The sequence below is a fragment of the Felis catus genome, chromosome D2 (genome assembly GCF_018350175.1).
Source record: "Felis catus isolate Fca126 chromosome D2, F.catus_Fca126_mat1.0, whole genome shotgun sequence".
Taxonomy (NCBI): domain Eukaryota; kingdom Metazoa; phylum Chordata; class Mammalia; order Carnivora; family Felidae; genus Felis; species Felis catus.
Window position 1 is genome coordinate 62,979,787 of NC_058378.1, and position 13,049 is coordinate 62,992,835.

At 45.2% G+C, this 13,049-nt stretch overlaps 1 protein-coding gene across 2 annotated transcripts in view; it reads left to right on the forward strand.

Annotated features, from left to right (window-relative positions):
* The window catches only part of SORCS3 (sortilin related VPS10 domain containing receptor 3), a 597,794-nt gene that overhangs the window by 260,045 nt on the left and 324,700 nt on the right, over positions 1–13,049 (forward strand). For both annotated transcript variants that reach the window (XM_023240898.2, XR_006587279.1), the window contains exon 3: positions 951–1,050. In XM_023240898.2, the coding sequence (XP_023096666.1) occupies positions 951–1,050 (100 nt within the window). The remainder of the gene's footprint in view (positions 1–950; positions 1,051–13,049) is intronic.

Consider the following 13,049-nt stretch of genomic DNA (forward strand, 5'->3'; position numbering starts at 1 on the left):
GGATCTGAGACTTGAGACAGAATGCAGGCACCCATGAGGTTGGGTGACCATAGAGGAAATAAACTGATCTCTGATTTTCTAAAGCCTGGGTGGGAGAAGTTTTGTGATCCAGCCAAGGAAGGCAATGAGGGAAAGACGAGTTGGGGAGCTGATGATACCGGTTGTTTGAAGAGGGAGGGGGGCAAGTGAAGGGTGGAGTTGGGAAGTGAGGTAAAAAGCGGTAGCGAGCCTAGCTCCTGGGGCCTCCCTGTTTGGCACCCCTTCTCCTTCCTCCACTATGGAAAGGTGGGGTGGAGAGGAAGGAGCCTGTGGTTTGGCCTGCCTTTGTTCTCTGAGACCTGACTTGTGATTTTGGTATAAGGTCAAAACCCTGGAAATGAGGCCCAAAGGACAAACAGGGTAATTGGAATAATGAACTGTTGGCAGTAGTTCAACAACATTGACTTTTCACCCTGACACACCATTGCTCCTCTGTGAAGGCTCACACCCTCTGCCTGCTGCGGCCTGATTTGGCCACTGGACCCTAATGGGCTTCTTTCCACCAGAGGGTCCCGAGCCTCAGGCTCAATGGAGGGGGCATGAGGTTGGCTGGACTCCAGTGACCTCTGGAGGCCGTCTGGCCTTGCACACAGCTCCTTGTGCTCCTGCACAGCACCAAGAGGGACGCCTGGGCTGAAGGTGGAGCAGGAAGTCCCCAGCAGCAACCTGTACCCACAGTCTCACAGAGGGCAGAAAAGGAGGTCTCTGAGAAAGGCTGGGAGCAAAGGGGACTGAGTTTAGGTAGATGCAGTGGTCTAATTGCTCTTCTAAAATTAATGGGGCCTTTTATCTCTGAATCACACCTGTGATTTGGGAACAAAGGTGCGAGTTGAAGGAGAGCCTGGCTTCCCTTTGAATACAATCTCCCATTTGGTGAAACATCTCTCCCTTTGTTTCTCTCTTACCTGCAGATCAACAGACTATGGCACCACCTATGAAAAGCTGAATGACAAAGTAGGTTTGAAGACTGTCCTCAGTTATCTCTACGTCAATCCCACCAACAAAAGGAAGGTAAGACTAGGGGTCAGGGGTCCTGACTGCTTCCTGGGGATGGGGAGTTGTAGTAGGGCTGCCTGGGGCCAGGAGTGAAGAAGAAAACCCACAGCCGTGGAATCAGAGAGGGCCTGCTTGATATACCAAGGAGAACATCACAAACACTGCTTATAATTCTAACAACTGCCTCAATACTAGTAATTTCAACAACAACAGTAAAATTATGTAACTAGTAAGGTGTTCCTCTGTGCCAGGGATGCCTTATCTCGTTTATGCTCACAGCGAATCTATGCGCTAGACATTATTATTGTCCCCATTTTACAGATGAAGAAACTGAAGCTCAAAGATAAGAATTTTCTAGCCTAAAGTCAGATAGCGGTGAGTAACAGCTTTGTGATTTGAGGATGGATATGCTTGTTTCTTGAATTGGCTTCTTCCACAGTTGCCCTGTTGCTGGTCTGTTTTCAGACAGCGCCTTGGAAACGGGGAGTCTGTTTCTGCCGAGGGGAGGAGAGGCAGTTCCTGGATTCACCGACTTGATCTAGAACAGCTGCTGAGGCAGGAGAGAGCAGACCTGGCTCCGGTGGCCCCTCGGTTCTCTGACTTTCCAATGGACTCAATAGCCAGGATGTGGAGGAGATCATATGAGGCCAGACCTTGGTCATGGAGACCCATTGGGAGGAAGGGTCCTGGATTCCATGGAATAATGGATGGTTTTAGAAAATAAATACTGTGTAATATGTTGGCTCTGGGAAGAGGTGATCTTACTGCAACTAGGAAGGCACTGCTCTTTAGAAACTTAGGCAGGCTGAGCCCCTATAAACATACCAGTGTTCTAAAAGGCTGTTTCAGGGTTTCTAAAAGGCTGAAAATGTTATGGAACCAGGCTGGAACACTGGCGGAAAAACCAAGTGGCACTCGGAGATCTTGGTGGATCAGATATGTATTTAACACCGGTGGGCTCAGAGGAGACCGTTCCTCCAAAGATCTGAGCCCGAATGCAAGTGGGAAGGGTAATTTATAGTTGTCAGCTTCCATATCTGTGGGGGTTTTTGTGCATGCAGCAAACAGGGCAAGAAGAACCCAGAAGAGGGGTCTCCAAGCTAGAGACGAGAGCTTATTTTAGTCCCGTTGGCCACTTTATGGTATCAATAAAACATACCAGGGTATTTAGTATATGGGGCCTGATGGTCACAAGTAAAATTAAGGAAAGGAGGGGCCCTTCCAGGGCAGGGAGCCAGGATGCCCAGTCTGTGAGATCCCATCCTCTCCATTGACTGATATTTTCCTGTTGTCTACATTGAATTCTTTCCTCGAGTTCCTTAACCTTAGTCCTGACGATTCCTGATTGGTTTACAAAATAGCAACATTCCACCCTGCCCCAGGAATACACAAGTCCCTCCTTTTTCTGAAGTGAGGAGGTGGAGGGCTTGCCTATCTTGGAGGGACACTGCTACCAGGGAGTTTGTTTGGCTTTGTCAGGTTACCAGGGAGTCTGCCATCCGTTCCACATCCAGCCTGTTGGTGCAGTCCCTATTAGCCCAACAGCAAGAAGCAAGATTAGGGTTATGACACCAGTAAGGGGCAAGGGCTGGCCGAGTTGCATCCAAATCCCTGGGCTGAGTCCACAAGTTGATTCCTCAGGCTTTTGCCATGCGCAGGCCAGCCAGCTTCCGGGGTGTGGCTGGAGCAGGGCTGGAGATCTCAGGGGCCAGTGTCTTTTTGAGGGTCAGTTTAGGCGGGTTGACTGGATCTGGATCACTTTGCCACGTTGAGGGTTCCTCTGAGTTGGCCTTCTTAGCTCTGGAGTGATCACCATGGGGTGATACCCGAAACTGAGTCCTCTATTTGGTTGTGTGTCTGTAAAGTCCACCTCCAAGTCTTCGAAAGGGACGGGTTTCTGGTAACCGTCAGATCAGGTTTAGGGAAGATATGGTTTGCATATGTAGAGATCCATCCTGTTTTCTAGCTGTTTAAATAATCATATGCCCATAGGGTCTCAGTACTATCCCCACAGAATAACAAGCACAGAAGATTGTCTATACACGAAATACTGTGACAGTTTTTCTGAAGTTTACCTCAAGTTGTCTAGCTTAGGCAAACAACAAACATTTAAAGACAGTCAGAACTAGAATTTAACATCCTTAACGGTGCATTGTTGAAACATAGTCTTTTTATTTTCTCTCTAAACCAGCCCCCCCCCCCAACCTTTCTAGAGATAGCCAAATTGAGACCAATGCATTTGTAGAACAAGTCCAGTCTTAACAATCTTGGCCTAATTATTTATGCAAGCTCACCAATAGCGATTGATCATGAGGATCTTTTAAAGTTTGCTTTGCTGGAACCTTTTATCAGGAATCTCTTGGTTGAACTTTTAGTAGCCTCTCCAGGCCAGAAGCCAAGCCAAATACTTGCCATCAGACAGGCCTGCGATACCTGTACAATTGGGAAAATTCCTCTTTATGAGGTCCCCAAGATATCCTGAGGTTCCTGCACCTGCCAGGAAGTGACCTTCTTTCATCACCTGGTGAGGCTGCTGGGAACTCTGTAAGCAAGGTATCAGGCCAACATTTCCAAGGGGCTCTATGGCCCCATGTTTCATAAAGCCAACCTTAGTTCCTTAAAGCTGTTTGGTCATATCTGAGTCTATGAATGTCACTCTCAAATATGACATTCCAGTCAAAGCCTTGATAAAAATAACCAGTATTTCCAATGGTGATCTGTTACAAGATGAACAGATTCTTATTGAACTTATGCAAACAACTGTAATTGCCATGAAAGAAAGAATACTCACTGAGAGTTTTTGAATTTCAGGGGAGTTATGTAGAGAGAAAAGATAAATGCTTCAGTTTACAAATGAATGTTTTATGACATTTCTGTATATCATAGATATCTTAAGAGAAAGTGTCCTTAATCTGGAAGAGAAAACATCAGAGAACAAGCAGTATTTTCAACAAGAATCACAAAACTATAATCTTCCTTAGTTCATTTAATCCCATGTTCCTAATTCTTGTTCAATTTGAATGCATCTTTTTAGTTCTGGAAATTCTTACCCATTTTAGTATTATTCTTAAAGACGTCAAATACCTGTATTTGTCCCTAAAGTCCTTTTTATAAATCTCCTTGAAGAAGAAACACGTTTCGTGGGAGAATAAGAACAATTATAAATGACAAAATCTCAGAAATAGACATTGTTAAAGATCTGATGAGAGTTCATTATGATGCAATTGATAAAGAAATTCGGTTATTTCTGTGACACATAACACTTCAAGTAATCAGAATATTAAGTGATGACCTTATACCAAAACATTAAAACTTTAGGAATTGCATATATATTTGGGCAGTTGCAGCATTACCTGTGCAGTACAACCTAAGGTTTACCATCGTACGACAGTGCCTTTCCAAGTAACTTAGTATCCCAAATAAAAGGGCCTAATTGGTCAAAAGACTTCATTTGCCATTTAAATCCTGGGAAGTTTGTTAAAACCTTAGGAAGTTATAAGTCCATCCTAAATAGGATTGCAGATCATTACAAACCTTAAAACTTTATTGAACCAACGTGGCAGTAAAAGATTCTAAAGGTGAGTGTATGGCATTATATAGTTGTTACCGAAACCTAGCTCCTTTAACATTGAAAAGTTTTAACTAAGTAATCAAAGACCTGATAAAGATGAAACATAAAACTTTGGTTTTCCTGGAAAATAAACCTTTGTTTGCATTGCCTTACCAAGAGCAGATCAACAGTCCAAGAAAACTTTGTCATTTGAGGAAAGAGAAAAGCAGAATTTTAACCTTATACCAGTGTACTTTTAAAATTCCATTTATCTCAACCTTCTACAACTTTCCTTTGGCTTCAGACTTTGTCCTAAAGCTATTTCTCTCCAAATAACCAGTCTCATTTAGGACAAAATTACTTTCTTCTACCCTCAACAAAACTGTATATCCATTCTTTATATCTTTCTTACATGTCTACTACTTTCCTACATACAGGGTTGCTTTCCTTATTTCCATCAGTCTTAAGTACACTTAGCAGAATTTTAACTCTTAGGAAACTTTAGTCTCCAATTGAGGACTTAGTAACCAACTGAGAGGTGTTTGCAATGAGAATTTTTTTAGATGGTAAATTCATGAACCAATTAAGTACAAAGCATGTTTTCCAATAGGTCCAAATAGCCTTAATTTCTCAGCAATATGAAGTTAAAAAAACAAACCTATGTTCAGTAATCAAAGCTTTAGCATTTCCATCCTATTTGGAAAGTTTCAGGTTACTAAGGACCTGGAAAGTTATCTCAACAATTACCCATGAAAACTTTGAGACAGACAAAATTAACTATCATTAATAAATTGCAACAGAGATAACAGGAGCTTATTTGACCTTTGCTGATAACTTTAAAGACAGGGCCAACAAACTTAAATTAGTTTCAACCCTGAATATGTTTCACCAGCGTCCACTTAGAAGTCCATCAATTTTTCCCCATTGTCAATTTTCACCTGGGGCACCAGTGGAGGTACCTGAAATGGGTGGTCCTAGAGGGTGCACTTTGCTCCTTGACCTGGAGGGTGGGAGGAGGAACCAATGGTGCCAGAGGCACTGAGGGTGGTCTAGGACCACACCCAAGTTGGTGCAGAAACATGAGGGGGAGGGGAAGGCAGAAGCAGCAACTGCTTGGGAATATTCCTTCAAGTCTCCATCCCCAGGTAGACTAACCACAGTTGGCTCCAATTATAACTGTTAACCTGGGAAATGAGGGAGAATCCCTCACATCTATTAGGCAGAGGAACAGGAAGAGGGAGTCAGTGTCCCTTTTAGTCTGATTCTATTTTGGCCAGACCAATAAGGTCCCCTTGAGGTTCCTCCTGGGTTTCTGGGACTCACCCTGGTTGGGACACTTATTCTTTTAATGTCCTTTCCCCTTGCAGTAGGCTCATTGACCCCTTGCTAAGGAGGTTCTGGGCCTCCCCGCTTTTGGTGGCTAGACCTTCCCTGTCCTTTTGTTTTGGCTCTTTTGTGCCTCTGGAGCAAACAGGGCGTAAGCCTCGCATATTCTCTTATAATAATCCCCGGGGGAATCCCCTTGCTGCTGGACATATTTATGGGCTTCTCAGCCCCTGCTCTGATCCCCAGGAGTATAGGCTCTTGGTACCCGTGGATGTGGACCTACATCTGGAGAGCACCTGCACCTGGCTGAGGATGCAATCTGGTCACTGGTCCCAGTGGAGGAGGGTTCTCCGGGTCCCTGAGGGGAGGAGAAATGGGTGGTATTGGTGGTGGAGGAGAGACAGACAGGGGACGGAGCCCTGTGAGTCATAAGGTGGCAGAAGGTTAAGATCTTCCTTCGTGTCGCCTGCAAACACTAGGGGAGCAGTGGGTTGCTTCTTTGGCTCTCTGGGTGGGTCTCCGGATAAAGTGGCTAAAACCTTTGCCTGACTCCGCTTGCTATGGATGAATCGCACCCAAGGCAGAGGATTTCAGGCAATTTCAACCAGTCGATGTATGGAAATTGATCAGGGTGACCTGGGTCTCTGGAGACAACATGCTAGATGCAGCAGACCATTGGGACATCCAAGGTTCCTTCACAGGGCCCTCCTACACCAAAAGTGGGCCATTCTAACTCACATAGGGTCCTTAACATGCCAGGGGTTATCTTAATTCCATAGTCTCCCAAAAACTCCATCTTTGCTTTGTCCTGACCCCGTAATGTTCCTGTGAGGCAGAGTCACAAAGACAGAGGGATAGGGGTGCTTCCTTTAATGAGGAGATCAGTCAGATGCCTGTCTGGCCGTGTCCTGAAGGAACTTAGGTGACGCTTAGCTGTAGCGGTCTCAGCTTTGTGACTTATGATCAGAAACTATTCTGATGCCACCATAGACTTTGTGCCATTCACCACAGAATCGCAGACGGGCCCATTCAGACTCTGTGGGCTTTGGGGACTTTAAGGGTGCCCACCCATGGAGCCACAGAATCGAACTTGGCAGGCAGGCAAGCTAGACCGAGTTGCACATTCACACTCACATACACACCAGAGGTTATTACATTCCCTCCCACGGAATTTCTACCTGTGAGACTACTGAAGTGTCTGGGGACTGATCAGGTCCCCCTTCCACTCTTGTGAGTGGGCCTCGCTAGATTGGGCCCCAGTCTTACCAGTTCCGATGTCAGGTCCAGATCCTCACCTGCCAAGTCTCCTTGAGTCGGAACGGCAGAGCAGGGCCAGCCTGAGGCAACTGAGCGGGACACTGCCGAAATTCACGCAGGGCGTGTCTTCTCCCTTGCGATTCCTTGTGCCATTACCGCCTCGCTGTTCTCCCAAACCGGTGGCAACAATGGGTCAGCACAGTTGGGTTTCCTGGTCGGGGAACCAAATATGTTACAGAACCAGGCTGGAACGCTGGCGGAAAAACCAAGCGGCGCTCAGAGATCTTGGTAGATCAGAGATTTATTTAATACCGGTGGACCGTTTCTCCAAAGATCTGAGTGCCGAATGCAAGCGGGAAGGGTAATTTATAGTTGTCAGCTTCTCTATCTGTGGGGGGTTTTGCATGCGCAGCAAACAGGGCAAGAGGAACCCAGAAGAGGGGTCTCCAAGCTAGAGAACAGAGCTTGTCCTGGTCCCATTGGCCATCTAATGGTGTAAAACTTTATTCATTTTCCCAACAAAAATGCCACTGCCAAGATCTCCTCTTGTGATCCGATTTGTGTTCCCCCAGTGGTTTTCTAGCCTTTTCTTTAGTGAGAATAAGTGCAGAGGTGAGCTTGAACCCATTGTGCAGATGTTCCTGATCTCTGATTCCAACAAGCGGGGGTGATAATTGTTTATGCTACTCAAAGCAGAACAGCTTTGACTCAAACCCTTAGCACGAGAACTCATAGCCCCCTCTTCTCCTCACTTTTGCCTCCACAGCCCCAGCAAAGGGAGGAAGCAGAATGGGTGACACCTGGTTCAGCGTTGGTGATGGATACCCAACGATCTAGCTAGAGAGCCCCAGACCTGAGACTGTGCCCACCAGTCAAGTGCCAGAACTCAGATGATCATCAGGAGGGCTGTTTAGATACCCGTTGCTGGCTTTAGTGGAGCAGTTTGTCTTTCCTTTTTCCCAAAGTCTGTCTTTTACACAGTTTTCAGTATTGTCATGTGACTTCTTGAACGTTAGAGCTGAAGGGATCATAGATTTTATTTATACAAAGAGTTATTAATAGTTGTTGAACTTCAGTGCTTCTGTGAAAGTGATCAAAACTCTAGATCTCTTCTCTTAAAACCTGCCCCTGACATAAAACTGGAAAACAGTTTTTAGCAGTTTATGAACAGCTGGAATCTCACCCCTGGACCAAAGATGTCCATGGAGTCTCAGTTAAGAATCGTTTATCAGTAATCATTTTACAGATGATGTTTACAGGAAGACAGAAGCCAAAAAGCCCACATAACTGGGTGAAAAAAGGAGCCAAGTTAGAGGCCAGGACTCATGATTCTCAGTCCGGATTTCTTTTCTCCAGACCACACTTTGCACCTTTTCTTTCTATGCAGTCACAGCCTAGTATTTTAAAATTTATAGTCTAGTCTTGTCTTGGAAGCTTGGGGCAGATGCTTCGTGACTTCAGTTAAAGCTGGTGCCCTGTCCATGATGGACACATGATAAAACTGGACCCAATCAATTCAGAAGTGATGTGTCTCAATTCTGTCTCTGCCCTTCTCCCTTCATTAAGAAGGAAGCTGGAGCCCACAGATGATAAATGTCCACCCAGGTCACTCAGCTGGTTGGTGGCTCCGTTGCCAATTGGTCTCATGACTTGCCGTATAAAGCTTCCCACAAGTGACGTGGGGTCAGATGGAATCACATCTCAGGGTGTGTGCACTCTGGGAGAAACAGGAACTGGTTTGTCATTTGTCATGTAGCAGATGCCCTTCAGCACTGATCTCTGACCTATGACCACAACAGAATTAATCATATTTTCACGTAGATGATGGGTCAGCCCTCTCATGAGGATTCTCCCAAATGGGATGTGGAGGGTCACACCTGTTTGCATCCATTTTGGTGGTCATCTGTCATGTCTGTTTCCTGTTGGGTTTCTATTAATGTCTTCTTTGGTCTTTTGCTGTTTTTCTTGACCTCTGACTTCTTTCTCTCTCCCTGCTATAGCCTAGATGTGCTTAGACCTGCAGGGAACAAAGTTGGTGATAGCAGATGCTGGGCTCAGAAAGAACAGAGAGCTAGGATTGAGAGACTACTGGAGTAGAGATGCTGTCTCCACTTCTTCATGCTAGAGATGCCATCTACCCCACAGGCTCTCTGGAGCCGTTTCTCATGGGAATTCATTCCCACTTAACAAAAGTTGGACCTATTTTGTATGTCTTCTCTGAGAAATGCCATTAAAGCACAATTAATTCCCACTTAAGAGGTACTGTTGCCCAGAAAGTTAAAAGCATAGATATTTTCTTCACACAGATTGGGGAAAAACAAATGACTGGCTATTGCCATGGATTTATTTACTTTTTTTTTGGCAGTAGGAATTAATTCATAAGGAGACTATGTGATCCTGAAGTGCTTTCTTAATCATCCAAGGGAAGATGAAATTAGATTTTGTTTCATTTTATTGTGTTTTTGATTGTCTTCTGAGCCTCTAGATGCCAACAATTCAAATACTTACATGGTGGCTTTCTTTTAACCAGAATATTCAGTTTACCAGAACTACTGTTAAGCAGCCACTTAGGCAAAATGACAATTAGACATAAATACTCAGTTAGATGAAAATTCTCTGATTTGTTTCTTTATTGCTCTAGTGCTCTGAATCATTATGACCTTGTAATTCAATTTTTGGTTTTGCTTCCTTCTTAAATATGTCTTAAAGTTTAAACTTGTGGTCTCTGGATTCTCATCTCAGCTCACATTATGCAAGATCTTGATTCTCCAGTGCCTGAATTATCTGTAGCTGCCCATGTTCACTGACAGCCAATGAAAAATCCAGCAGATTTTCGGTTAATCTTGTGGAAACACTTGCTCTTTACTTAGTGAGTTATTTATTTAACAGATGGCTTGCTTTCCTTGGAGGCTGTGAGAACATCAGAGATCTGTGGCCCCTGGCAAAACAGTAAATTGTGCTTGTATTTATATAGCTGCCGATTTTCTAACGCTTTTGGTGATGACACAAAATCTCCAAATGCTGATAGCCAATAAGCCATTAGATTGAAAGTAGAAGTGTTAACATGTGTACAGTCTCCTTCTACCAGTAATCATCTTAGCCTTAATTGAGTACCTACTGAGCTAAGTTGCATTTTAATAACTTCATCTGTATAACCTCCAGTCCGCCCAGCCACTTTAGGAGGCAGGTGAGATAAGGAAATAGCTCTATGTCAATTATGCCAGGGCTGTGTTCCTTGTAATTGGTGGGTCTGCAACGACTTTCCCATTGATAAGGACAAGGAATGACAGATTCATCAGGATACATCTAGCAATGGTGGACTCCCTAAGGAAGTTGAGATTTACACTAGCCATATTTACTAGTCTTTCCTAAATGGGAGTATTGGTATGAAATGCTGGGAGCTACTCCAGTTGAAGTTGTTCCAGGCTGTCATATGACATGGTGGCATCAGCATTATTTTAATGACCTTGACCTGTCCTGACTGTTTTTGATGTGAATTCCATATTCCTCCCTGTTTGCCTTTCTCCAGCCGTTGGCCAAATAGCTCATTGCCTGCGTGATGTCCGAGCCTGGCAGTGTGTTAGTTCTAGAAACAGGCACATGTGAGGTTTGCCTCCCAGAGGAGGGGCTCTGGTGGGGTCTGAGTTCCCTCTCATAGCTTCTGCTGCTCGCAGGAGACAAGTGTCCCTGGGTTTCTAGAACTCATTACTGTCAGCTGATTCTGGTCCTCTGGTCCATGCAGAATGGCATGTGCCAAGGTCAAGCTTGCATTTAACAGACATGTGTTTTGTACAACACACACATGCTGAAGGCTTTGTGCCTCCACAAGAGAGGGGTTTGGCTCCTACGGGTGCCTATTTGAGAACAAACCTTTAAGTGGATAGGGAAATGTAGGCCTGCTATGGTCTAATTGCTCTGGCTCAAAAGTGACTGCCACCTGCAGGTTTGGAAACAGTGTTTTGGAAATGGCAGAGAGCATAGGAAGGTCTGACTGCCAGGGAATGTGACTAAATCACTGCAGGGTAGAGGTGGGTATGCCTCTGTAGATGTGTGGGGTGGGGGGAGGCTGTAAGCTCTGTTATCAGAACAGGATAATTACTTCTTACGAGCTCCTTGTAAGTTCCAAGCCCTGGGCTGAGTTCACTTCTACACCCTATCCTAAGTTTTGCTCTTAACCCCTAGACCCTGGCACTTTTATTCCAATTTGGCAAGTGAGAAAACCGAAGCTCAGGCAGGTGAGCCCCTTGTTTTTTGTAAAAAAAAAATGTGGATCCCCATTCACCTCTGTCTGACCACATGGGCCGCGCTGTCTACTCTGACCTGGAAGTTGACTGCCCTTGCACAGATATAAAGACCAGGAGAGTACAGTCAGCACCCTCATAGGACTAACTCAGCTTCTGGGGGTTTTCTGTCCGTTATTGTGAGAGAATTAGCAGTTTCTTAGAAGAAGAGGGGAGTGTGAGACCGTTCTTTCTTAATTGATTTACCATGGAGAAGGATAATTGCTTCCAGGTTACCCTGCAGAAATATAGTGGGAATTACCAGCCAGATTTCTCTGACGAGCAAGCCGTTTCTGTCAGGCTACTAAAGAGGCATTGTGCACATGGTCGGGTGTTGGTTATTCCCAATTCATTCTCTTAATACAGCAGCATAACCCTGAGCTCTGTGACACGTGGGAAAACCTCTAAGGAAAGCAAAACACAGAATTTTAAACTATTGGCCTCCTGCTTTCCCTGACCATGTCTCCTGAGATTGTTGGGGGATCAGGGAGAGTTGGCTTTGGGGCAGAACACTTTCCATTCACAGATATTAAAATCTCTTACACTAAAGCAAAGCAGTCAGAATCATAAAAAGGAGAATGTAGAAAGATAATTTCAGGCTGTTCAGCAATCTGTTAAATGTCTAGCTCTGAGCAAAGTGTTTTGGAGGGGAATTTCCCACTTTTAGAAGTGTGCAGTCCAGGGGCACCTTGGTGGCTCAGTTGGGTAAGCGTCCGACTTTGGCTCCGCTCATGATCTCATGGTTCCTGAGTTCAAGCCCCACATCGGGCTCTGTGCTGACAGCTCAGAGCCTGGAGCCTGCTTCAGATTCTGTGTCTCACTCTCTGCTCCTCCCCGCCCCTCTCAGCCTCTCTCTCAAAATTAAATAACCTTAATAAAAAATTAACGAAAAAGAGGTGTGCAGTCTGGGGCACTTGGTGGCTCAGTCAGTTAAGCTTCCAACTCTTTGTTTTGGCTCAGGTCACGATCTCATGGGTTTGTGAGTTTGAGCCTCGCGTTGGGCTCTGTGCTGGCAGTACAGAACCTGCTTGAGATTCTCTCTTTCTCTCTATCCCTCCTCTGCTTACACTGTCTCTGTCTCTCTCAAAATAAATAAACTTAAAAAAAATAGTGTGCAGTTTGGGCAGACAGCATGCACAGAAAAAATGGCTGCGTGTATAGAGTTGGGGTCTCAAACTCAAATGCATACCAGGGCCAGGGAGGGGGTGCCAGTGAGTAGCAGGGGCCAGGTGGGGACTTCAGCAGCCACTCCACAAAGGGCCTTGCGCTCAGGAGCTCCAGATCACTGCTTGCTTGCGAGGATGAGGGCCCAGTGCAGCTACAACATCCTTCCCATTGTCCCCTGATTCTTTCTGCATATTTTCCTGTGAGACTTTTGCATTTTGAAGTGTTTTAGATAGGCTAGGATGTGGAGTTGGGAGTTTGGGGCCTGGGAAACGGTCCAAAATCCATTTCAATTTCTTGCATCCAGGTGGTGTCGTGTGCCATATTCTGAGTTCGAAGTGATTCTCCAGATGAAAAGCTGGTATTTGCAAAGCGGCCTTTGGGGCCACAGGGTAAGGATAGCACTTAGTAGGTGTTCTTACTGAGGGCCTCCAGTG